The 24,940-nt window shown below is 49.1% G+C and overlaps 4 protein-coding genes across 4 annotated transcripts; 1 reads left to right on the forward strand and 3 right to left on the reverse strand.

Annotated features, from left to right (window-relative positions):
* Positions 1-13: 13 nt before the first annotated feature.
* On the forward strand, positions 14-1,223 carry SODALDRAFT_105233 (hypothetical protein). Its single transcript, XM_028606483.1, has one exon. It carries the CDS (start codon positions 226-228, stop codon positions 1,039-1,041), a length of 816 nt encoding a protein of 271 aa, XP_028468614.1. The 5' UTR covers positions 14-225; the 3' UTR covers positions 1,042-1,223.
* Positions 1,224-1,468: 245 nt separating this feature from the next.
* On the reverse strand, positions 1,469-3,511 carry SODALDRAFT_338447 (alkaline phosphatase family protein; the record flags this gene model as incomplete). Its single annotated transcript, XM_028612782.1, has 4 exons — positions 1,469-1,661; positions 1,728-3,190; positions 3,224-3,337; positions 3,425-3,511. The coding sequence occupies 4 exons, from the start codon at positions 3,509-3,511 to the stop codon at positions 1,469-1,471; spliced, it is 1,857 nt and encodes a 618-aa protein (XP_028468615.1).
* Positions 3,512-4,171: 660 nt separating this feature from the next.
* On the reverse strand, positions 4,172-5,071 carry SODALDRAFT_330540 (hypothetical protein). Its single transcript, XM_028611223.1, has one exon. The coding sequence runs from the start codon at positions 4,814-4,816 to the stop codon at positions 4,586-4,588; it is 231 nt and encodes a 76-aa protein (XP_028468616.1). The 5' UTR covers positions 4,817-5,071; the 3' UTR covers positions 4,172-4,585.
* A 951-nt stretch (positions 5,072-6,022) lies between these two features.
* On the reverse strand, positions 6,023-9,190 carry SODALDRAFT_105349 (MG transport ATPase). The gene is made up of 3 exons (XM_028606484.1): positions 9,121-9,190; positions 7,971-8,944; positions 6,023-7,908 (listed from the first exon to the last, which is right to left on the reverse strand). The coding sequence occupies exons 2-3, from the start codon at positions 8,889-8,891 to the stop codon at positions 6,043-6,045; spliced, it is 2,787 nt and encodes a 928-aa protein (XP_028468617.1). The 5' UTR covers positions 8,892-8,944; positions 9,121-9,190; the 3' UTR covers positions 6,023-6,042.
* Between the last annotated feature and the right edge of the window lie 15,750 nt (positions 9,191-24,940).

A 24,940-nucleotide genomic window follows, 5' to 3' on the forward strand; every position in this document is an offset into this window, starting at 1 on the left:
GGACTTGGAGGAGCCCAGGAGAAGACGAAAGCAGAGACCGGGCCGTTCTAGATGGGATTCTAGACATCCATACCACGTCGTACTTAATTAAATAGCGGTTGATCCTGGCCACCAGGCCACGCCGGATTCTGTCATGATAGCGCTGTATACCTATTGTCAAATTCAACCCCCTTTTCCGGGGTTTCTTTCGGTATTTGTATGAATTCAGACCCCGATCAATGAGAGATGCCTCCCCTCCATGGAACCGTCAAAGACTGCACCAACAAGGTCGTCCCCGCTCTCTTCTTCCTCGTCGTCGTCGGATGCATCACTGTCGTCCTCGCCTATTCAAACGGCATCCAAGAGCCTGTTCCCAGAGACGTCACTGCAGGTCTCACCGCCACCCTGGGCATCCTCGTCTTCCTCTTCGCCCTGGGCCGCGGGTTCCTCTACCTCCAGCCCGTCCCTACAGGGCAGCACGACCTGGAACAAGGCGCAGGCCGGTCGCATCAGACGACAGCAGCTCCATTGGCGCCTCAGCCGGGACGGATACACTGCCCCATCCAGGCGGGGGGTTCGCCGTCCGGCTCCTCGGATAGCAACAGAATCACGGTCGCCCATCCTGCGCCCGGTGACCATCTTGCTTCCCCTTCCGATCACGTCGCTTCGGACAGCGAAGACACCGTAGTACCGCCCGCTCGCACCACCCGTCCGTATTCCCAAGGGTACGAGAACCGAGCCGCCGCCGCCTTCGAAACCCCGATACGGGCGCCGAATCGCCCAGCACCTGTATATAACGCCGAAACCGGCTTCGGAAGAGGCGGCGGCGGCGGTGGCGGTGGCCGCGCGGACAGCCAGAGCCAATCGCACAGGCAGCAGACGCGACGCAGCGGCGACGACATCGGGACATCGGAGGATGCCCTGGCTATATTGCCGTCAACTTGGGGCCAGCGACATGTCGCCGTTGGCCATCCTTCGAAACAGATGGCAAAGTCCTCTTTGAATTTGCCGCCTGGCCGACAAAGTCTCTTCAGGAACTCTGGGCTTGGGGGGTTGGAATGAGCAGGGGGATATGGTGCAGGAAGACGTCAGGTCTCGGGATGGCCGCTACCTTAGTTGGCGAGGATGACCTGGGACATTTCGAGGCCAGGAATACAACGATGACAATGCAACAAGCTCAAATACTTCCCTCCCAGCCCGACGACAGTGACCGGCGACGAGTGCCAACGTAGAGTGGATGTCTGGCAACATTGCTGCTGCAACGAAAGCACCATCCTGCGTGAACCGATAGTTACTCGTAGCGTTACATTCTGTAGAGGCCATCAGAGTCGGTTTTTCTTTTTCTTTTTCACTTGTTCCATCTGTCACCGACTTGAAAGTTACGTGCGGGGAGCTAGATGAAAAGCGATTGACCATTACCCTAGGAGAAGACACATTAGAAATTCTCGCCCATGAAATTATATACCCAAAAAGCCACGATGTTCCCGCCTCAGAACCCCTTAATCCTGTCCCAGAACGAACCAGACACCTTCTTCTCCTCCGGCTCGGGCGGGGAGACGATAACTGTATCCCAAACTTCTCTGCCGTCAATGAAGAGACGATAGGTCAAGGTGCTCTGATGGCCCTCCTCGTGGTTCTCGATGGTGAGAGCCCCAAACTTGGAGTTGCCGGAATGAATGTACCTGTTTGTTATCCCTGTTAGCCAGGAGTCTCGAGATCAGAACGACAGAGTGGGGGAGAAAACCAACTTGATGCCAACATCCTCCTCGTCGTACTGCCTGTATGTCGGAATCGGCGAGGAAAACTGGTTCAAAGGGCTGCACGAAAACTCGTAAGGCGCAGCGCTCTCGGGCCAACGGCCGTCTTTCGGGGGCGGAAACTTGGTGGCCGCGAACTCGTGCCGGTCACCCGAGACCACAACGACGCCCACGCCTCGAGCGCCCACATCCCACATCGCTTGCAAGACTTTCTGCCTCTCAAACAAGAAGCCTCCCCAGGTGTCTTTCGTGTTCACGGGCCAGTTCTTCGTCAAGGGCACGGAAGACGCAACGATCTTCCACTTGACGCCTTTCGGCTCGGGCCGCTGGAGCCACGCGAGGAAGTCTTCCAGCTGCTGCGCACCGAGCATGGTCTTCTCCGGGCTGTCGAAGGGTTCGTCGTTGTGGGAGCGGTGGGTCCTGGTATCCAGCAGAAAGAAACTCGCCGGTCCCTGGACAAACTCGAAGTATGTGGCCCCTTCCCTCCGCAGGTTGGCACTACCGGCGGCCATAGCTGGCGGAGGGTTCGCCGAAGCCTGGTAGTGGTGCCAGGGGTCGACGGCGGCTTCGTAAACGCCGGTGGTGTTGGCCGACCAGTCGTTGGCGATCTCATGATCGTCCAGGACATGGATCCAGCTGAGGTTCTGCGCGACGGGGGCCCAGTCCGGAGAGGCATAGACGTGTCGGTACTTCTGGCGATAGTCCTCAGTCGACAAGCCGAGTCGCCGAGGCACGTCGATATAAATGAAGTCGCCAAGGAACAGCATGAACTGGGCTTGCAGGTCAGGTAGCAACCTAGCTAAATGACGCAGGCCAGGGATGGCCAACGGGCTGTCCAGTGGGTTGTACGGGAAGCGTGGAAGGATGCAAGACGTGGATAGGAAGGTAAACTTCCCACCAGAGTGCTCCGGTGCGTAACCGGGCTTAGGCGGCGCGATAAACTCGCCTGAATGGTTGTTCGAGGTCCTCCATTCGTAGATGCGTTGCCGAGAGTATCTCAACGGCACATCGATGACAGCCGTGTAGTCGGTCGAATTGTCCGTCCAACTGATGCTACCCCCGGTTAGCCAGAGAGAGGTATCCACGGGGCCTCCAGGAACGTCCTTGGTGTGCAGTTCCAGCGTAACCGGCAATCTGGCCTGATCTGGTTCCCGGACAACAAAGCTCGCTTCGGTGGGGGAGACGTATCCTAACCGCACAAACGACAAATCATCGTTTGGGTAGAAGTATCTGGCCCGGAATAAGACGTCCGTGACCATGGCGACCAGCGCAAGGTTGATGAGGAAGGTCAGCAGCGACAAAAGAGGGCGTCTACGGTCCGGTGAGCCGGTGAGCAGCGTACTCCACGGTCTCGTGGGCTTCTCGCGCATAACTATAGTCTCGTCCACTTCAACTTCGGACTCCACGACGGCAGGTCTCTCCGTCTCAGACCCTGTGGCAGTTGGTTCTGTAGACTGCACCTCTTCGGTGAGAGTCGTCTGCGTGACCTTGACATCGATCTCATCGCTGATGACTTCATAAGATGGACCCTTGAGATACGCAGAAATAAAGGAGGGTACATATAAGGCGAATAGAGTGTATATGGTCAGGCTTAAAGCAGGCTGGTGGCCGGTCAGTCGTCAGTCAGGTCAGCTTGGGATTCTGGTTGAGCCCAGTCCGGGTGAAAAGGGAGGGAGCTTGTAACGCACAGGACCTGCAACCCATCGAAAGAATATGTACGAGAGTATCCTGATACCAGTCGAAGAACACTTCGCTATCCTTTCCTGGACCGCCATTTCGATCGTGTGATTCGTGCCTCCAGGTGATTGAGCGCGTTGAAGATGGCTTGGCGAAATTCGCGTTCAGTCCAAACAGATGATGGACGACAGCAGACCTCGGGAGTGAGAAGATGAAACCGGTGCTGAAATAAATAAGTACAGTACTTCAATCGAAACGAGCGACGAGAGAAGGAAACGAGGCGCGCTAGGAACGCAACTAGAATTCGTGTGTTGCTGGCACGAAGGCCGGTTTGTGATTCCTCGAAATTCTACTACGTCATGTGTGGCCTGCCAATTGGATCGACAGCTTGCTATCAGGTATAGCGCCTGACCCTCACCTTACCGGAGTCGGAATATCCATTTACCCGTTGGACGGGTCATGTGACCTTGCGCTCGGGCTAAGAAGCTTCAAGTATCCCTACTATTCCTTCCACGCTCACCGGACCACTCTGCTTATGCTATACCGCAGTTGCCAGCCTTTTTTGTTAAAGTATTCTGCATGAGGACCAGGATTAAGTGGTCCGGCACACGGGGATGCAGGCTAGCCGTATTCTATGGTCTACAGCGGATGCCCTTCGAGCGTCCTATACCTTCCACCGCTTCTGCTCGATGCCTACGACCTTTATCCCTAGGTCAAATCCCATCTATGGAACGACCGACGGTTCCTCCGGCCCGACTCGTTCGTCTACGGGCATAGCGCATCACCCACTCCACCTCCACGCCCTCTCGCCGAGCTGCCCACTACAAGCCCGTACTGACATGACGTTCACAGGCCAGGTCGGACGAGTATGTTGTCCGATCGCTCGACATGCTGCAATTTGTCGCTGCGTGCCTGGCTGAATTATGAACATGATTGCATCTTCGAACGTCCTTCTGACCCCCTTGCCGAGTCTTCAGCAACGCTATTGTGCCCCCTTAATTACCTTGTCGTTAGAAGCCTCGGCTCCCGCCTCGAGGCCGTGAGCCGTGCCTCCTGATGCTCAGACCTCTGGTTTATGCGATAGGTCCCTCGTCCACCCTCGTCCACGGCACAGAGATAACACTGATCTGACTACTATCCATAATATCCCGCTCGGCCTCGACCGCTATCACCTAGCGGCCGCCGCGCCTTTTTAGAATAAGCCGTGCTATAGGTTCCTCGGCAGCGACAAGATTTCTGAAGCAGTTCCCCGCCTCCTTAAGACGAATCTGGTAAACGGCCGCGCTATCTTGAAAATCCGTTCGGGATAAGTTAAACGTCCAGTTTGCGTCGGTGTAGGTCCTATAGGGATAGATCTCGCCTAACACTATCCCGATAAATCCATCATCCTTCTTATATACCATGCCACCGGGGTCACGGCCAACCGCCCGAAGCCTAAGGCCTTATTCGTACCTCTTGATCCGAGGCGGCAGGCCGTCTGCAGTGTGTCCGCAAGCGCATTCCCCGCCAGCGGCGCAGAAGTCGCATTGCGTCTCGGTCGGTCCCAACGACAGCGGATTGGCAGGCCAGCTAGCCCGGCAGATCACCTCGGAAGCCTTTTGGAGGTGAGTCTCAGCCTGGCAGCATGCTTAACAGCGAGGGAATTGCTGCTTGCCAATCCCAGTAGAGCCCAAGCCAAAGAAAAGTACAAGAGGTTCATCGTTGAACTCGAAGATAGCCGGGCGGAGTACTGTACGTTTGGGATACTGTGGGAACTGAGCACACACGACGACGCATAATTATACTAGGTCCAAAAGTGGGATATAAAACCGGAAGATATAGCTTTAGCTTGGTCCTCCCCATGTTTTCGCTTGGTTCCCTGGCCGCTCGAGTTGCTTACAGCTGCGTCCATCTCTGGAGTACCTACAGTTTCCTCTAGGGGGCCCTCTTAGCGTTACACTCGGGACCTCCGCCAGCCGCCAACTGTGCATCGATCACCACCGGGATCTGGCGCCGCCGTAGTGATATCCACATCAACTGGGGAAGTACAGCCCTTACATGGACAGACAGGGATCATGAATGGAGACAAGACTTTGCTTTTCTAACGGGGATGGAACGCCCTGGGGAAGATGAGGCACGATCAACCCAGGGCATCACAATGCAAAGCTACCTCCAGTTTTCGGCCTGCTCCGTTCTACACCCAAGTACAGTAACCATGAAGAGCCCAACGTCTTGGCCATGAGAACCGGCCAAAAGACGGATCATCTGCCCAAAAGTTGCCAGGGCGTGCATACTGAACAGAGGTTGAGTGTCCGTCGCAGGCCATCCACCAGCCCGAGCCCTCAGCATCGTCGGACGGCTGAGATCCCGAACGACCTAGACATATCCCTCCACAACCAAAGCCCCGGGATTCCGTCTCCTTTCCAGCCCAACGTGCGCATTATACTTGTGCGTCCAGAGATCCCAATGCCACCTGCACTCGAGTGCCAGAGTTTTCTGTGGCCTCACTGATGTGAGCGGGATACTCAAATGCACACCTACTCAGGCTCAAGGGGACCGAGTCAGCCGACCAGAGCCCCAGCCCTCACAAGATTGTATCCGATTTCCATGAGGCGAGGGTTGGGGGTTCGACCGACTCCCACCAAACCGCCTACAGCCAAGCCTTGAAGATGCGCACGTACAGCATCTTGACGAGCTGCACCTCGAGACAGTACGCGGCCAACAAGGCGGCCAGGATGCCGACAAAGGAGTCAGCAGGGCGGGTCATGTTGAGGACATCCCTGAAGGGAGGGATATAGGGGATGCAGAAGCCGATGAGTATTATGGCGCAAGTCGCGAAGACAAGGCAAGGCGCAGCGCGGCTCTGGACGACGGGGATCTTGGCCGTTCGCAGCATGTGCACGATGAGCGTCTGGGTGAGCAGCCCTTGCAGGAACCAATGCGTCTGGAACAGAGCAACCGCTTGAGGATCCTCCGCGGAGCGCACTCCATAATAGAACCAGCCAGAGCAGAAGGTGGCAATGTCGATGACCGACGACGTCGGGCCCAGCACGAGAATGAAGCGCAGCAGGTCTCGGGACGCCCAGCGGCGCGGCAGGGCGAGGTCCTCGTCGTCGACGCGGTCCCAGGGGATGGCGATCTGGGAGACGTCGTACAGCAGGTTCTGCACCAGCAGCTGGATAGGGCTCATGGGCGTGAAGGGCAGCCAGGCGCTGGCGATGAGGATGCTGAAGACGTTGCCGAAGTTGGCAGACGCCACCATCTTTATGTACTTGATCGAGTTACCGTAGGTGACGCGGCCGGTGCGGACGCCGTCGGCGACGATGCCGAGGCCCTTTTCCGTGAGAATCACGTCGGCGACGTCCTTGGCGGCGCGGGCGCTGCTGTCGACGGAGATGCCAACGTCGGCGGCGCGGAGGGCGACGCAGTCGTTGACGCCGTCACCGAGCATCCCGACGCAGTGGCCATGGGCGCGCAGCCGGCGGACGACCTGGCCCTTCTGCGAGGGCGTCAGCTTGGCGAAGACGCGGCAGGTTCGGACGGCGGCGTCGAAGGCGTCGACATCGCCGTCGAGGGCTGCCAGGTCGGGGCCCGTGATGGCCTGCACGTCGTCCGAGTTGGGGCTGTCCGCGGCGATGCCGATGGCCTGACAAATGTTGACGGCCACGGCGAGGTTGTCGCCCGTGAGAACCTTGACCTCGACGCCGGCGCTTCGCAGGCGCTCGACTGACTCGGCGGCGTCGTCCTTGACGGGGTCCAGGAAGGTGAGCAGACCCTCGAGGGTCATGGAGGCTTCAAGCTCTTGGAGGGCGTCCTCCATGGCGTCCTGGTCTCCCGCGGCGACGACGGCCGGCAGCTTGGGGATCTTCTTGGTGGCCACGAGGAGAACACGGTAGCCACCGGCGGCGAGCTTGTCGGCCTGGGAGGCCATTGCTTGACGGGTCGCGCCGTCGAGAGCTTCCTCCTTGGGGCCCCGGCGTACGCGGCTGCAGAGGGCAAGGACCTCTTCGAAGGCGCCCTTGCAGATGAGCATCTGCTGGTGCGTGTAGCCGCGGACCACGCAGCTGGAGCGGCGCCTCTCAAAGGTGAAGGGAAGGACGGCGACGTACTCGTGGTACGGGACGGTGATCGACTCGCCAGGCGTCTCGTTGTGCCGGACAATGGCGGCGTCCATGGCATTGCCCTGGGGCCCCTGGGCGGCAGCGTTGATGTAGGCCAGCTGAAAGACGCCCGAGTTGCTCAGGCCGGCGCAGTCGACGAAGGCGTCCATGCGCACCTCGTCCTTGGTCAGCGTGCCGGTCTTATCGCTGCAGAGCACGGTCATCGCGCCCAGGTTCTGGATGGCGTCGAGCCGCTTGACGATGGCCTTCTTGCTGGAGAGGAGGTGGGCGCCGCGCGCGAGGTTTGTGTTGACGATGGCGGGCAGCATCTCGGGCACCAGGCCGACGGCTACACTGACGGAGAAGAGTGCAGCTTGGGCCCAGTCGCCGGTCACGTGGCCGGAGATGCCGAGAACCTGTCCCTTGTTAGTTGACGGCAGTCCTTGATGCACGTCGAGTGATCTACAGGGGCACTCACAATGGGCACCATCACCAGCATGAACCCGATGAGCATATAGGTGACGTTGCGGATGCCGCGCTGGAAGGCGTTGGGCTCCCGCTTCTTCGACAGCTGCCGCATGATGGACGCGATGACGCTATCGTCGCCCGTCCGCAGCACCAGGGCAATCGCACTGCCCGAGACGACGCTGGTGCCCATAAAAGCCACGTTCTTCAGGTCAAAGGCCGTTTCGCAGTTCTTGGTCTCGGCCGCGTGTGCCCCCGGCGCCTTGGTCACAGGCATGCTCTCGCCGGTAAGGCTTGACTGGCTGACACGGAGGTAGTTGGCCTCGAGGATCATGCAGTCTGCGGCCACGGCATCGCCAGGGGACAGGAGCAGGATGTCCCCAGGCACCACCTCCTTCTCGTGGACAGACAGCTCGACCGACTCGGGCTCAGACCCGGACCCGGGCTTTTCAGCTCCCTGGCCGGGCCGCCGGCGCACCCTGGCGTTGGTGGTGATCGAGTTCTGCAGCTTGACAACGGACACGAGGCTTCGGTATTCCTGCCAGAAGCGCACCCCTGACGAGATGGCGATCATAGCCATGAGGACGCCCAAGGTCTCCCAGCTACGTTCGGGAGACGCAACGCTGATGACGGCGATGAAAGCCAGGAGAAGGTTGAACGGGTTGGGGATGACCATGAGGAGGAGCAGCCACCACGGGGGCGGCGCCTTGGCCGAGACGACGTTGGGGCCGTGGCTCTTGAGGCGGGCCGTGGCTTCGGCCTGGGCAAGGCCGTTGCGGGAGGTGCCGGTGCCGAGCTCGGCCATGGCCTGCCCCTCGTCCATCTGGGCGAAGCGGCGAAGAGCCGCCTCGGGCATGTTCCTGTCGACGGGTGTGCCCAGACCCAGAGCCTGTGCCCTAAGGGCGCGGAGCCGCATCGGTACGTGGGTGAACATGGCGGGTGTGGAAAAGCTTCGTCATATCCGTAGGTAGGTCGTACAAGTCAGGTCTGTACTGGTATGGTGAGCTGGTCAGCCGGTTTGGTCTTTGGATCCTTTGACAAGGGAGCCACAGTGAGAGCAAAGCGTCGAATGATGCCCGAGGTTGCCCGAGTAACAGGCTCGCCCGAGTACCAGGCTGTGACAAGCCATGCGATCTTGAACTGCAAGAGATGCTGCGACGTACCAATCAACACTTTCAAGTGCTCGTTTGTGGGTTCGGACACGTCCTAAGGCGGCTCGAAGCTCGTCGGCTGCTGAGTGCGGGCAGCCAGGATAATCCCGAGCGGTGACAGGGCGGTGAACGCCAGCGTGACGGTTGTTTTGGACGGTACAAGTGAGAATAAACGACTCGATCAGTGGACGAGTCGCTTCAGGGCAATGGTTTGTGATGGCGATTTGAGAGAAGGAGTGAGCGTCCGGGGCGCAAAAAGGGGCCAAGCACGATTTAATACTCCAGCCTGGTCCCGCCCCCCCTTGCGCCCAGCACCGCCCTCGGCGTCAGAGTTTTCAGGCCGGGCGTGGTATACCGTGCAGCGGTCTAGGTGTTCTTGGCCAAGCGAAGACGCGCGTCCCATTTCAAAGTGTGAGGGATATTCCCGTCCGCGTCGCACAAGCCGGAGCGTCACTTTTCATCAAACTCTTCGCGTCATTAGTATTCGGGGATGGCGGGTTGCAGCCAGGGTTGATCGATCTGGCGTGAGACGAGAGACAGACATCAAGAAATCCCTCCCCACGCCTCGCGTTGTCGGGCCGCCGCCCTTTGGTCGTGCTGTGACTCATCATACAGCTGGCCATTTAACCAAGCTCTGCTATGTTATCGAGAACCTTAGGAGCGATAAATAGGTTAAGATAGCGAACCCACTGTTTATAGCTAGAGGCTCCTTATTAACAGCGGAGGAACGCCTCGAACTTTGCCGTGTTACTATCACGGATTATTAACTAAAGCTTCTAGCTAGGGCCGATAACGAAGTCAGAAGAACGAAAACGTGTGTTTTGGTATTTATCGCACGTTAAAAGGCACTTGGATAATTAACTTAGTAGAGCAGAAATCTCGTGTGTATGTCTTTTTTCAAGTTATATCTATATAAGTCTCTTATGCCCTTAATTTAGGTGGTGAAGACTCTGTTATGGGTACTATATTATTTAGATCCTATCCGGTCTTTTCCGGTATCCGCCCCTATTATATCCTAATACCCGAGGTCCGAAGCCCTTAATTAGGGAGTAGATCCCCCCTAAATCTTCTATAGACTACGTTATAGTCCTGCCTATACGATATACCCCTTTAGTTAAGGTGGGTCTTCCCAGGTTAACTAACTAATTAAAGGCTTTAGTTTAAACTAAACGCTCTTAGCTTTTCTATCGTAAAATTAATAGTTAAGAGAAAAACGCCCTTATAAAAAGGATCTAAATCCGCCCTATTTAACCGTTTAATTTAATTCTATCTTAATTAGTTCCTTAATCCTGATTAGCCGGATCTACTTAATCGGATCTATATCTATCGGATCTACTATATCCTCGGAGGCCTTTATAGTCGCTATAGCTATAGCTTTAGCGCGTTTAATCTTTTCGTGTAGCCGTTTAGACTACTCGATACGATCCTTTCAATCCGTTAGATTAAGCTATTACTATAGTCTTTTAATCCCTGCCTCCGGTAATACCTTTATTAAACCGTCCGCGATTATCTTCTTCGTGTTAATATATATAACCTTAAAAAAACCTTATTATACTAACTAGGGCGCCTACTAGTTATATATATCGATATACTATAGCCTTATCCGTAGGCGTTATACCTTCTTATTAATAAGGTTAATAGTCTGCTAATTATCGTAGTATAGCCATAATTACTATTAGTCTAACCGAAGCTCTAAATCCCTTAATATCCGGCTAACGAATAGCGTCTCCTTAGCTACTTCGGTAAGAGTAAGTAGTTCCGACTCTATTAACGACGTCGTTACTATTAGTTACTTACCCGCCTTCTAGTTAACGGTGCCGCCGAAAAGCTTTATCGTATATTCTTATAAGCTCTTACGGTCTGGATTATCCCTAAAGGACGCGTCGCTTATTATTAGGAAGAGCCTATCCCCGCTAAATTCCAGGTAGTAGTATCTTATATAGTATAGGAATAGCAGTACTTATTAAGCCCTTTTAAGGTAGTTAGAGGAGGGGTTAACGTTATATTAGGAAAGCTTTAAATAGGCGAACGCGATATCGGGTCTTATTATAATAGCGGTATATAGGATAGAACCGATTATACCCTAGTATTACCGGACCTCGGGAATTAACGCGCGTATGCTATCGCGGGGTATTAGCGGCTTTATCGTTAATAATAGGACCTTTAGTGGTTTTCGGCAGAGTATATCTACGTAGTATTTAACCGCGATCTTCTCTATATAGGAGGATTATAATAGCTATAACCTACGGGTAGCTCTATTCCTTAGGACCTTAATTCCTAGGAACTAATAGATTTCTTCGCCTCCTAATAACCTATAGCTTCGCTTAAGGGCGGCCTCAAGGTCATCGGCGTTAGTCTTACAGTCTCTATAATATATAAGTCCGATATCGTCGATATAGAAGAATAGGATTAAACCGTTACGGATTATAATATAGGGGTTATTAGGTATAGCCGTAAATCCTATCCTCTATAATATACTGCTAAATTTCTATTACTATAGTAGTAGCAATACCCTTAAGCCGAAAAGGGCTTTCCGTAGTAGTAATACCTTACCTATCACTTTATAGCCTTACGGTATCTTTATAAACACCTGTTCCTTAAGGCTAGCGCTAACGAACGCGTTAATAGCGTTAAACTACCTTATCTCTAGGTTAAATCGGGCGGCGATCGCTATTAATATACGGAAAGACCGCGAGGCTAGCGTTATAGCGTAGGTATCTTTAGTCTTTAACCGTTTTTATTAATCTCCTTAGACTATAAGGCGTGCCTTATACTTAAGGAGGGTGCCCTCCTTATTAAATTTATAGGTGTATACCTATCTATAGGCGAGGACTTATTACTTATTAGCCTAATTACTACCCACCTCCTGCTAGTAGCCTATCTATCGGTGCCCTTTAAGGTATTCCCCCTTAGCCTATAAATACCGCTCATATAACAGGTAGAGGCGTATATCGCGGTGGTGCTTTAATAGAGGTAGGAGATCCTCGCGGGTTACGCGCGATAGCGGCTAGGAGGTATTAAAGGGAGTAGAATCTATAGCACCGATATCGCCGTCGTTAATAACTTACTTCCTCCTACGTATAGGGTTATAAGTCCTTCTAGTATTAAAGAACGCCTTTTAGGCGTTATCGTTCTAGACTAATATGCCTATCCGGTATATCCCCTGGCCAGCTAGTACTCTAGGACCTATAAGCCAGGTTTTTCTCGAGGGGTGACCTTTAGGTATAGAAAATAGGGTGTAATAAAGATATCTTCTCTAAGCTAAGGGGGCGCGCGCCCCGGGACTTAAGTATCTACGGGGAAACCCCGTGGAATCCTCGGCTTCTACGTATAGGAACCCGGAGGATTCCCCGGTATTCACTAATTATACCCTGGGGAAGCTATAGTATACCCTAAAAGTACCTATAGTATACCCCGTGGGTGCTATAGCGTAAGCTATAGTACGCCCGTGGTATGCCCGTAGTACGCCTTAGTATTCCTAGTAGAATCTAGGGCGTATTATATACCCCGGGCGATAAAGCCCTATATCCCACGGGCTTTCCCCGGTAACTATAATAGCCTTACTTAAGGCGCTTTACGGTTATACTAGTAAACCGCGGTCTAATTAAGGAGAATAAAAAGAAAATATAGTTACGCGGCTGTGCCCTAATAGCGACCGCTACCGTGGCTATCTATTACCTAGCTAAGCGAGAGAGAGAGAGAAAAAAGAAAATAAAATTAAGCCGACGCCGCGGCCTTCCTTCCTACCGTATTCCTTAGTAAAATCCCTAGGTAAGTAAATAAGTAGATAGAGGGAAGAAGGAGACGTTTAGTACTATCTCCCTATTATACCTTACCGCGTTTCCTAGTATAGAGTCCTCGGTCCTAGTACCTATACCACCTAACTATATAATCACTTTAGTATAGTGATTTCGTTATCGTCGTTAGCGGGCTACGCCCTAACTATCAGGATACCCTATTAGTCTAGCGGCGTATTTATAGCTAGGGCCGCTTCGTCTATAGTAAACTCCGTGGCGCGAGCCTTAACCTCGGCGTGGTCGCCGATATACGTATCCTTTAGGTTAGCGGCCGAACGGTCGACCTACGTAGCTTATAAAGCTATATAGTATCGGACGATAGAGATAGCCTTTTCCCGGTCGGTGGCTAGTATATTTACTAGTACTTCCCTATATATATTAGTGAGTTATCCGTCGGCTATAAAGAGGGCGACGGCTACTATACGACTTATACGCTATATCGTTAATAGTAGTAGGAGATCCGCGGCGTTCTATATAATATTCCTAGCGGCTCCGTCTTAGAGCGTGGTAAGTATAAACCTAGCCGTAGGAACGGGGAGGGCCACCGTATAGCCACGCCAGCGGATAATAATAACGACCTAGTCATCCTTAGTAATATCCTCTTATCCCTGGAACCATCGACGTTGCCAACTTCTTCGAGGTCTTAACCTAGGGAATATTAGCGGACGCCGGCCTAGCTACGGTATTCACGGCGTTTACCTCCGCCTCGAGGTCGATAAACGCGGCCGTTCGCTGACTAGAGGCTATAGCGGGGGAGTCGGCGTTAGTGCGGTGTATCTACGGCGTCTTAACGTACTTACCCGTATAATTATAAGGCGCGTCCGAATCCCGAGCTATAATATATTACCTAAATAAAATATTTAGACGGTTCCACGATACGGTAATAGGGTTCACGTCTAATAAGAATTCTAGCTAGGGAATTTAGCTTACGATATTATAAGCCTCGGCCTCGGAGATAGCTTAGTAAACCAAGGGGTACTCCTCGGGGATAAAAACTATACGGTTAAGATCTTAGTCCACGGGATAGTTATAGTCGTATACCTCCGCCTCTCGGTAAAACTTAGTAATCCTTATCTTATAAGTCTCTTTCTATACTACGAACCTAATACCTAGTATCGATAGCTCGCTCTTAAGCCGTTCTTTACTCCCGTATAGTATTACTACCCGGAAATAGCCGTCCTTAGTAAACCCTAAGCCGGGCCGTTTAGGGTTCCGGAAAGCTTTATTAAACGTGTCTTTATAGTCTATATCCTTAAATAGCTAGTAAGATAATAGGGCTTTAACGGTAAAGTACGTTTATAGTATAGGGATTACTAGTATATACCCTACGACGGCACGGTTTAACGAAGATACGATAGGGGGGATAGTAAACCACGATATAAGGGGGTAGTTTATTAGTATAGCGTTTTAGCGAGCTTAGTATAAGATCAATAGCCCGTTAGGGAGAGATAGTAAGCTATAATTAAGAAGTAAGGAGTATAGGTATATATTAGAAAACGACGAAATAATGATTAGGGGACGATAGTGAATACTTAGGGAACTGATAGTTAACCACGCTAGCGATATAAACGCTCGTAGTGTGGTGGTAAGTGGGAAGAAACAGAACTCGGTTATTATAGTACGATTTTATTTTTCTTCTAGTACCCCGTGGAGCGCCGTGGTAACCGTGGTTATTACGGCGGCTATAGAAGGTATATATAGGTTATAGTCCTTGTATTCTTACCGTTCCCTAGCGTTACCTAGGGTTCCCTAGCGTTCCTGGTTATTACCTAGGGCGGCGATAACGTTCGTCTTATAGCGCGTTACCGGCGTGCCTCGTAACACTTTAGTCTTCTGGTTCCGCCGCGTGCCTACTAGCTCTTTAACGTCTCGCGGTTCTTTATTACTCGTGGTTCTTTAATATTACCCGGCTATAGCACCCTTAGAACCTCCGTCTTCTTTAAGGCTATCCTTAGATTAACTAAGGTCTTTTATCTCTCCTTAAAGGCGTCGCTTAGCCTCTATAGCTTCTTCTAATATCCGCTTAGCTATAATCTAATATCCCTCAGTATCTACCCCGGGCGATATAAGCCTTATATCCCGCGGGCGTCCTCTAGCGGGGGATAATAACCGGTAGCGCCGTACAGTAATTACTTAATAACCGTAGGCGGCGATAGTATTTACGATAGGAAGGAAAGAAAGGAAAAGGAAAAAAGGGAAAGAAAAGGAGTATACGTTATAAAACGACGGAGATACGCTAAGGGGAGACAGTAGACCACAATATTTGTCGCTGGCGTGCCTCTGGGTTACGCTATAAGGCGTCGGTAATTCAACTACGGCTAAACGATAGTCCTTATCCATAGAACCTCTAGGTCTCGGCGAGGGATATACTAATAGAGATCTCTGCCGTCTAGTTCTTCCGCTTTAACCGGCCGTCTAGCCGTCTAGCGGTCCGGGAAGCCATGGCCTTCCACGGCGTCGTTCCAAAGTCTAAGATAGGGTCTTAATCGGAAATAATAGACACGGCGGTATACGTGCTATAGCCCGTAGATAAGGGTAGTCTTAGTAAACTTATCGGTCACGGTTAAAGGCGAGTCTGCTATAGGGAAGCCCTTCCTCTAGCAGGGAGGATAAGCCGAGGGACCTCGGGTAAATCCGTTAAAGGCTAGTGGAATAAGGGGAAGCCCTCCCTCTAATAGGGAGGATAAGCCGAGTAGTTCCACGATAAATCTATAGCTTATAATTAGTTATTTCTCGGACGATACGGCGGAGGCCAGGGTATACCCCCTAAGCCTTAGGATACGTGGCCTTAGGCACGGATACTAATTCCACGCTTTTCCTTTTAGGGTTACTACACCGCTAGCCTCGGATATTGTCGGCACGTTAAGCCGGTCGGATAAAGGTAAGCCGCGCTAGGAGGAAATATTCTCCGCGAAGTACGAGTAAAAGGAAACTTACGGTAAGGGGAGGCTAGCTCCCCTTATACTCCGCGGGAAAAAAGGAAAAAAAAGGGGGGGGGGGGGGGAGCTTCGGACCCGGGGGGAAAGGAGGGGGGGGAGGTTAATACGCCCTATGGTTCTTTTACCGGAGCTCGGGTTCTACGGAGGATACTAGTATATAGGATAGTAGTCGCTATCCTACGCCCTTAGCGATTATTAAGACAGTTATCGTCGGTACAGGCTAGTATAGTCGCCATCCTACGCCCGACTAGCGATTATTAGGGAGATTAACATTATATTAGAGCTAGGGATTTATAGTGGGTGCTAGTATATAGGTTAGTATATTCGCTATTTCTGCATATTCGGCGATCGTAAATTCCTTAGTACTCCACGTCTAGACGTATTAAAGGGGAGGCGATTTAGGGGGGGGAGGTTAATACGCCCCGTAGTCTTTATCGGGGCTCTAGTCCTATAGAGGACGCTAGTATATAGGATAGTATAATTACTATCCTACGCCCTTTAGCGATCGTTATAAATAGTTAGCGTTAGAGTAGGTTAGTATAGTCGCCTACGCCGACTAGTAATTATTAGGAAGGTTATCGCGGTGTTAAAACTTAGATTCCACGGCTAATAGTTATTATAAAGGCAGGTAATAATCCACGGTATACGATTAGAGGATAGTAGTTCCCTTTACTACTCCACGCCTAGACCTAGTAAAGGGGAGGCGTCTTCGCCTAGCGCGCCTCGTGTCTATTTAGTCTTAGCACACGAAGTCCGCGCCGTTAAGGGCGGATACGCTGGGTATACTAGTATTCGCTAGTAAACTATATACCTATATAGTCTTAGTATATATAGTCTACGCCGGGCGGCGGTACGCGAACCTTACCCGTAAGCTTAGTTACTATTATTTAATATACCTATCCGGTATAGCCCCTAGCCAGCTAGTACTCTAGGACCTATAAGCCAGGCTTTTCTCGAGGGGTAACCTTTAGGTATAGAAAATAGGGCGTAATAAAGGTATCTTCTCTAAGCTAAGGGGGCGCGCGCCCCAGGACTTAAGTATCCACGGGGAAACCCCGTAGAATCCTCGGCTTCTACGTATAGGAACCCGGAGGATTCCCCGGTATTTACTAATTATACCCTGGGGAAGCTATAGTATACCCTAAAGATACCTATAGTATACCCCGTGGGTGCTATAGCGTAAGCTATAGTATGCCCGTGGTACGCCCTAGTATTCCCGGTAGAATCTAGGGTGTATTATAGACCTTCTCGGTCTTATATAGACTTATAATAGTTCTTACGATAACCGAGACGCACCCCCTAGGGGTATTTATAGCTATCTATTAGTGGTTATCGTGTTCTTCTACCTTAATTTCCCTAACCACCGCTAACGCTATAAGGAACGCGCGCACGGGATCTTCCGGGGATATTAGAGGCGTAGGAAACGGTTTAAACCTCGTAGTAGTAAACCGTAAAGTGTCCGTAGTAATAGCGGTGGCCTCTCCTATCGCATAGGCGCACGGACTATAATGTGGTCTATAGGGGATTTAGGAGGGATCCACGCTATAACTAAGGGCTTCGGATATCGAGGACCTCGGGTATCAGGATATAATAGGGGCGGATACCGGAAAAGACCAGATAGGATCTAAATGATATAGTACCTATAATAGAGTCTTTACTACCCTAATTAAGGGCGTAAAAGACTCTCCTAGATATAACTTAATATAATATATATACACGAGATTTCTACTCTACTTAGTTAATTATTTAAGTGCCTATTTAACGTGCGATAGTTATAAGCCCGGTTTATAATGCCTAAACAATAGATATTAATAAGGCTACCTCTATTCTACTATAAAGAAGTAATCACGTCTATATAAGCACTCTTAAATAACTACTATTAACCTGATTAGAGTCATTAAGAGATTAATTAACCTACCTATAAATTAACTAACCGATAAACTAGTAAAGATATCTTCTAACGTATCTAACGCTAAATAGAAGGCGGCCGTTATTACCCTCGTTAACTAGAGGGATTAGGTAGTTTAGGAGCGCGCTGTACGCGGTAAATTAGCCTCCTACTAGGATAACTACCTAAATCTAAAGCTAAGCAATAAGGAGGCTAACGCCTATCTCCTCCTTATACCTACGCCGCCTAATATCCGTAAATATAAGGCTCTTACTATAGACCCTAACGCGGAGGAGGCTATAGCTACCACCGTTACGGCTACTCCGTCTTCTACTATCACGCTAAAGGGCGATAAGGCTATAGACGCCACGGACGCCGCCACGGCTACTATAACCGGTGCCACGGCGGCCACGGCTATCGGTAAGAGGAAGACGGCCGCTCGCCGGAAGGCTACGGCCGTAATAAAAGAATTAACGACTAGGACGCTTATATCTATTAACGACCTGTCTAAAAAGGGGCGTACGCGCTACCTATAAGATCGGTATATATACCGCGAGGAAAAGGCAGACTATAACGTGTAGTAAAAGAAGTTTAATAAGGTATACTCCTATATTAAAGGGGCCGTCTACACTATATTATATAGCCTCCTCGTCTAGCTATAGGACGATACCGTAAATAATCCACGGGCTTAGATTACTCTCCTGCACGCGTATATAGGACTAACCCCTATAGACCTTTGTAAGGAAGCCTCAGTTCTATATCGACGATATACTATACCTATAAAGGCTATACTTAAGGATATAGACGGCTAGGTTATAAGCTGGAAAATAGCGATAATACACTATAAATATATAGGCGTTTTAAAGCTATTAAGCGCGGACTATTAGATAGAAGACGCGTTAAAAGCTATTAGACCTATCGCCTAGGAATAGAGTAATAACTACCTAGTAAATAACTACGATAAGATTACGGAAAACGAGCTAACGATTAACGACTTCGTAAAGGCTCTATATACGGTTTTTAGTAATATAAAAAGCCTATAATCCTCCGCTATAAAGCCTAGAGTCGGGAGAGATACCTTTAATACCCTTAGGAACCTCCCCGATACTAAAGATACTACTAATAATAAAGATAATAAGAAGCGTCCTTGTAGTAATATATCCGTAAAGGCTATCCCTCCCGTAATAAGGAGGCCTTATAAGATATATAAGAGCCCCTATACTACCGCCGCCTATTAGTACGTGAGGCCGGATATACGCCCGTATACCTAGCGTGGCCGTGAAGATATTATGAAGGTTACGGAAAAGAAGATACGTAATTATAGTTTTAAAAGCCGCGTAGACACCGCGATGCAGAAGAGGCGGGAAGCCTTAGGGGCTATTACCGCTAATAAGATAGAGGAAGTCTAGGAAGATTAACTCTATAATACTACGCCTAGTATAACTACTATATAATAAAATCGGGGGGTTACTAGGCCGCCCGTAAGTATAGCTTTAAAAGACCTATCCGTTACTGTGATAGGGAGACTAGGCGCCTACCTAACCTAGGGGGTGGCGCGCCGTCGTCGTACGACGATACTATTAAGATTATAATTAGAATAAAGGGTATCCCTCTTGATTAACTAAGCCAGAGCGCTATTATACTATATAATCCTAGACTTAGGATCGTTAATCTATATCTTTAATAATTAAGGCCGTTTTACGGCCGTTAGACCACCCACGGATACTTTATCTCTCTCCCTTTAGGTGGGTACTTATAAGACTCCTATCCTTGGATACGGAGATATTAAGCTACGTGTGTAATCCCTATTAGGCATAAAGAGGCTATTACGCCTCCGTGATATCGTATACTATAAGGAATTCGTTACTAATATCGTCTTAGAACGCTAGCTACGCCTATAAGGCTACCGCTAGAATACCGTAAACGATATTATCGTTAGCTCCGCCGATAACCGGCCTATCTATAAGCTACTAGATATCCACGGCTAGTATATAATTAAGCGCGCGGAAGCCACGGCCGCTACCGTGTTCGCGGTCTTAGTAAGGCACCCGCGCGATAACTCGTATAGAAGATCACGATAACCGCGGTAACCGTAGAAGACTATGGTATAATAGTAGTATAAACGCCTCGGCCACTACGGCACCGATACTCCTATAAAGATCGTCGACGCCACTTAGGGGGTAAAGATAAAGGGACCTTATATAACGGACTATAACGCGTATAGGTAATCGTAAATGCCTGCGTAGATCCGGCGGATACTATCTCTTTACCCGTTAAAGCCCGGAGAGGCCCTAGCTATTAATTTTCACGATCTAGAAGAGGCGGAGTAGTTAGTAGGCGGACTATATAAGTCTATTATATTCGTTATAGACGTGTATATAGGTTATACGTGAGATTACTACCTATAGAAGAGAGACTAAGGCTCTATTCTGCACGCTCTAAAAGACGTTTTTACCCTACTTAAGATCTAATTCGATATTAGGTCACGTATCCTACGAGCCGATTCTAAGATATTTTAGTACCTAGAAATCGTTACTTTCCTCGCTATTAAGGGGGTAGAATACTAGCCGTCGGTATTATATTTATAGGATTAAAACGGCGTTATAGAACGGATTAGAGGTATTGTTAAAAGGAGGCCGAGGGCTATAAGGATTAGGGCTAATATGCCTATATCTATCTAGCCTAAGATCTTTAAGACTGCTATATATCTATATAATAGGACGCTATAATATATTAACCATTAGAAGATACTATATAAAGGCCTACGCGGCCGTTAACCTGACCTCACGCACCTGCGAGCTTACGGCTATAAAGCCTTTATAAAAACGCGCGATGCCTAAGCTAAAAGGAACCGCCTATAAAGGCTAGAACCGAAGGTATAGATCGGTTATTATATCGGATACTAATCCTCGAATAGCTTCTATATTTAGCTATTATACCTAACGGATATTATTACTACGAGAGCCGTGGTCTTCAACGAAGACGAGCTATTTAACGGCAGGATTAAAACGCTATAAGCTATAGCTTTCGCCGAGGAAATCAGGGAACGCCTATAATCTATCCGTATCACCTAATCTAGCGATACTATACCCGCGAATAGGCTACTATTAATGGGTATAGCTATAGATATATTAGATCTTAAGTCGGAAGACTCTAACGCTACCGCTATTACTACGGATAAAGGTAAGGCCGTCGTTATTACTATAAAAGAGGCCACAATTATTACTATAGACGAGGTTCTAAATCTATAGCCTAATACCTAGGCTATAGATTTAAAACCTTGTATCTCTAACGCCACCGCTATTACTATAGGAGAGGCCACCGCTATCGTTACGGGTACTGCTATTACTACGGATACTATTATCGCTATAGGAGAAGACTATCCTACCGCTATTACTACGGGTAAAGGTAATAATACCGCTATTACTACGGGCTAGGAAGATACCACCGCTATTACTACGGGAAAGGTCACCGCTATTACTACGGACACCGATACTATTACGGATACTCCCCGGTTCACCGCTATAAGGTTTAAACCGTTTCCCACGCCTCTAATATCCTCGGAAGATTCTACGCGCGCGTTTCTTATAGCGTTAGCGGTGGTTAGGGACGTTAAGATAGAAGGAGACGATAATAATTAACGGGTAGCCGTGGATACCCCTAAGGGGTGTATATTAGCGGCACGCCTATCTATTTTAAGTATCTATAAGACCGAGAAGGTGTAGAACGATAGCGCCTAAAAGGCGTTCTTTAACGCTAGAAGGACTTATAACCCTATACGCGTGAGGAAGTAAGCTATTAACGACGGCGACGTCGGTACTATAGATTCTACTCCCTCTAATAGCTTTTAGCCGCTATCGCGCCTAACCCGCGAGGATCTCCCGTCTCCGCTAAACAACTACTATAATATACGCCTCTACCCGTTATAGGAGCGGTGGTTATAGGCCGAGGGGGAATACCTTAAGGGGCACCGATAAATAGGCTGCTAGTAGGAGGTGGGTGGTAATTAGGCTAATAAGTAATAAGTCCTCGCTTATAGAGAGGTATATACCTATAAATTTAATAAGGAGGGCACCCTCCTTAAGTGTAAGGCACGCCATATAGTCCGAGGGGATTAATAAAAACGGTTGGAGACTAAAGATAATTACGCTATAATGCTAGCCTTATAGTCCTTCCGTATACTAATAGCGATCGCCGCCCGATTTAATCTAGAAATAAGGTAGTTCGATACCGTTAACGCGTTCGTTAACACCAGCCTTAAGGAAGAGGTGTTTATAAAGATACCGTAAGGCTACGAAGTATTAGGTAAGGTCCTGCTACTACGGAAAGCCCTCTTCGGTTTAACGGTATCGCTATTACTATAGTAAGAGGAATTTAGCGGAACGCTATAGAGGATAGGCTTTATAGCCGTCCCTAATAACCCCTATATTATAATCCGCGACGGTTTAATCCTATTCTTCTGTATTAACGATATCGGACATATATACTATAAAGACGGTAAGACGGACGCCGATAACCTCGAGGATACCCTTAAGCGGAGCTATAGGTTATTAGGAGGTGAAGAAATCCGTTAGTTCCTGGGAATTAAGGTCCTAAGGGATAGAGCCACCAGTAGGTTATAGCTATTATAATCCTCTTACGTGGAGAAGATCGCGGTTAAGTACTACGTAGATATACTCTGCCGAAAACCACTAAAGGTCCTATTATCTACGGAGCCGGTGATACCTCGCGATAGCACCCGCGCGTCGATTCCCGAGGTCCGCTAGTATTAGGGTATAATCGGTTTTATCCTATACGCTGCTATTATAATAAGACCCGATATCGCGTTCGCCTATTCGAAGCTTTCCTAATATAATATTGATCCCTCCTCCGACTATCTTAAGAGGGCGTATTAAGTGCTACTATTCCTGTATTATATAAGACACTACTACCTAGAATTCAGCGGGGATAGGCTCTTCCTGATAGTAAGCGACGTGTCCTTTAGGGATAATCCAGACCGTAAGAGTTTATAAGGATATACGATAAAGCTTTTCGGGGGAACCGTTAACTAGAAGGCGGGTAAATAACCGACGGTCACGATATCGTTAATAGAATCGGAACTACTCGCTCTTATAGAGGCCGTTGAGGAGACGTTATTTATTAGCCGGATATTAAGGGACTTAGAGCTTTAGTTAGACTAATAGTAACTATAGCTATACTACGATAATTAGTAGACTATTAATCTCGTTAATAAGAAGGTATACCGCCTGCGAATAAGGCTACGGCACGTCGATATGTATAATTAGTGGGTATATTAGTTAGTATAGCAGGGCCTCTATAAGGTCACGTACGTTAACACGAAGGAGATAATCGCGGACGGTTTAATAAAGGCACTACCGGAGGCAGGGATTAAAAGACTATAGTACTAGCTTAATTTAACGGATTAATAGGACCGTATTAAGTGGTCTAAATAACTACACGAAGATATTAAACGCGCTAAAGCGGCCGTAACGAAGGCCCCCGAGGGCGTAGAAGATCCGATAGATATGGATCCGATTAAGTAGATCCGGCTAATCAGGATCGAGGAACTAATTAAGATAGATTTGAATTAAACGGTTAAATAGGGCGGATTTAGATCCCTTTTATAAGGGCGTTTTCCCCTGACTATTAATTTTACGATGGAAAGGTTAAGAGCGTTTGGTTTAAACCGAAGCCTCTGATTGGTTAGTTGACCTGGGAAGACCCACCTTAACTAATAGGGTGTGTTATATGGGCGCACGGACTATAACATGGTCTATAGGGGATCTAGGGGGGATCCACGCTATAACTAAAGGCTTCGGATATCGGGGACCTCGGGTATTAGGATATAATAGGGGCGGATACCGGAAAAGACCGGATAGGATCTAAATAATGTAGTACCTATAATAGAGTCTTTACTGCCCTCATTAAGGATGTAAGAGACTTTCCTAGATATAACTTGATATAATACACACACACGAGATTTCTACTCTACTTAGTTGATTATTTAAGTGTCTATTTAACGTGCGATATATTCTATAGTAATAGTGGTAGCGTCTCCTTTATCCGTAGTAATAGCGGTATTATCCCTTTTTTTTATTTTTTTTTTATTCATTACGCACATACAGCCTTAAAGCTATAGCACGGCGCCTTTTGCCCTATAGGCTAGAGGCTAGAATAAGCTATAGTAAGGAGTGGAGTAGTAGTAATAAATAAAGGAAATCCTCCGTAACAGTCCGCCTAATATCCCGAAAAACAGGTAAAAACCATAACAGATAAGTAGACCGCAGGATCCGAGGTTTACGCCCTGTACCACTCTGCCGAGGCTATTTTCGTAGCTGAAAGATAGGCCTCTAAAGCCTGTATTCCTCTTTTAGTACCGAATAATAGCGGTAGAGATAGCGGTAGGCCTGCTAGGGCTTCCCGCAGGGCTTTTCGTTCGTTTTTATAAAAAGGGCAAGAAAGGATAAGGTGGGCTATATCCTGTATAGGGGAGCCGGGACAGGGATAGCAGTCGTTAGCGTATTTACGGGCCCTTTTGTCGTGGGATTTTAGGTATCCGAAGCCGGTTTTTAACTGAATAAAAGCCGATTTTACCTACCTAGGGCCCTATATTGGTAGTGGTTGTCGGGAAAAGCGGAGATTATCTCGGACGAGGCGCCTATAAAGGCGGCCTAATCGGACCGATTTACCCCTTCTTTCCGCCTCTTCCTCTTCGTTCTATAAAGCCTTCCAGCCTCGAACTAAGGCCTTATTAACCCGACGTTTTAAGTGACTAAGGGTAACTAAGCTAATAGATTTAGCAGCTTTTTTAGGGTCTAACGCCTATTTAGCTGCCTTATCCGCTAGTTCGTTCCCTTCTATTCCTATATACGAAGGGCACTACTATATAGAGACTAAAATGCCCTATTATTTTAGTTATTAGATAAGAGTCTCAGCCTTTATAGCCTACTACGAGGAGTGCTAAAGCTTCTGAATAGCCGCCTACGAATCGCTAACAATATAGTACTCTGGGGGCCTAGGCGACTGCTCTAGGGCGGTATAAAGGGCCTGAAGAATAGCGTATAATTCGGCGTCGGCGACTTCGGCAGAGTCCCCTAGGTTAATACCTAAAGCTCTGCAGGGCCTACCGGTACTAGGTAGCTATATAACAGTAGCTATAGCCTACGGAGGCCCTATAGGAGGCCTTATAGAATGGCCTAGGGAACCGT

The sequence above is a fragment of the Sodiomyces alkalinus genome (genome assembly GCF_003711515.1).
Source record: "Sodiomyces alkalinus F11 unplaced genomic scaffold SODALscaffold_2, whole genome shotgun sequence".
Lineage (NCBI taxonomy): Eukaryota > Fungi > Ascomycota > Sordariomycetes > Glomerellales > Plectosphaerellaceae > Sodiomyces > Sodiomyces alkalinus.

Excerpts from the sequence above, each read along its gene's own strand:
- SODALDRAFT_105233 (XM_028606483.1), top strand. The coding sequence starts at position 226 with ATGCCTCCCCTCCATGGAACCGTCAAAGACTGCACCAACAAGGTCGTC.
- SODALDRAFT_105349 (XM_028606484.1), bottom strand. The coding sequence starts at position 8,891 with ATGTTCACCCACGTACCGATGCGGCTCCGCGCCCTTAGGGCACAGGCT. Across the intron at positions 7,909-7,970 it reads TGCTGGTGATGGTGCCCATT|GTTCTCGGCATCTCCGGCCA; the intron begins GTGAGTGCCCCT and ends AACAAGGGACAG.
- SODALDRAFT_330540 (XM_028611223.1), bottom strand. The coding sequence starts at position 4,816 with ATGGTATATAAGAAGGATGATGGATTTATCGGGATAGTGTTAGGCGAG.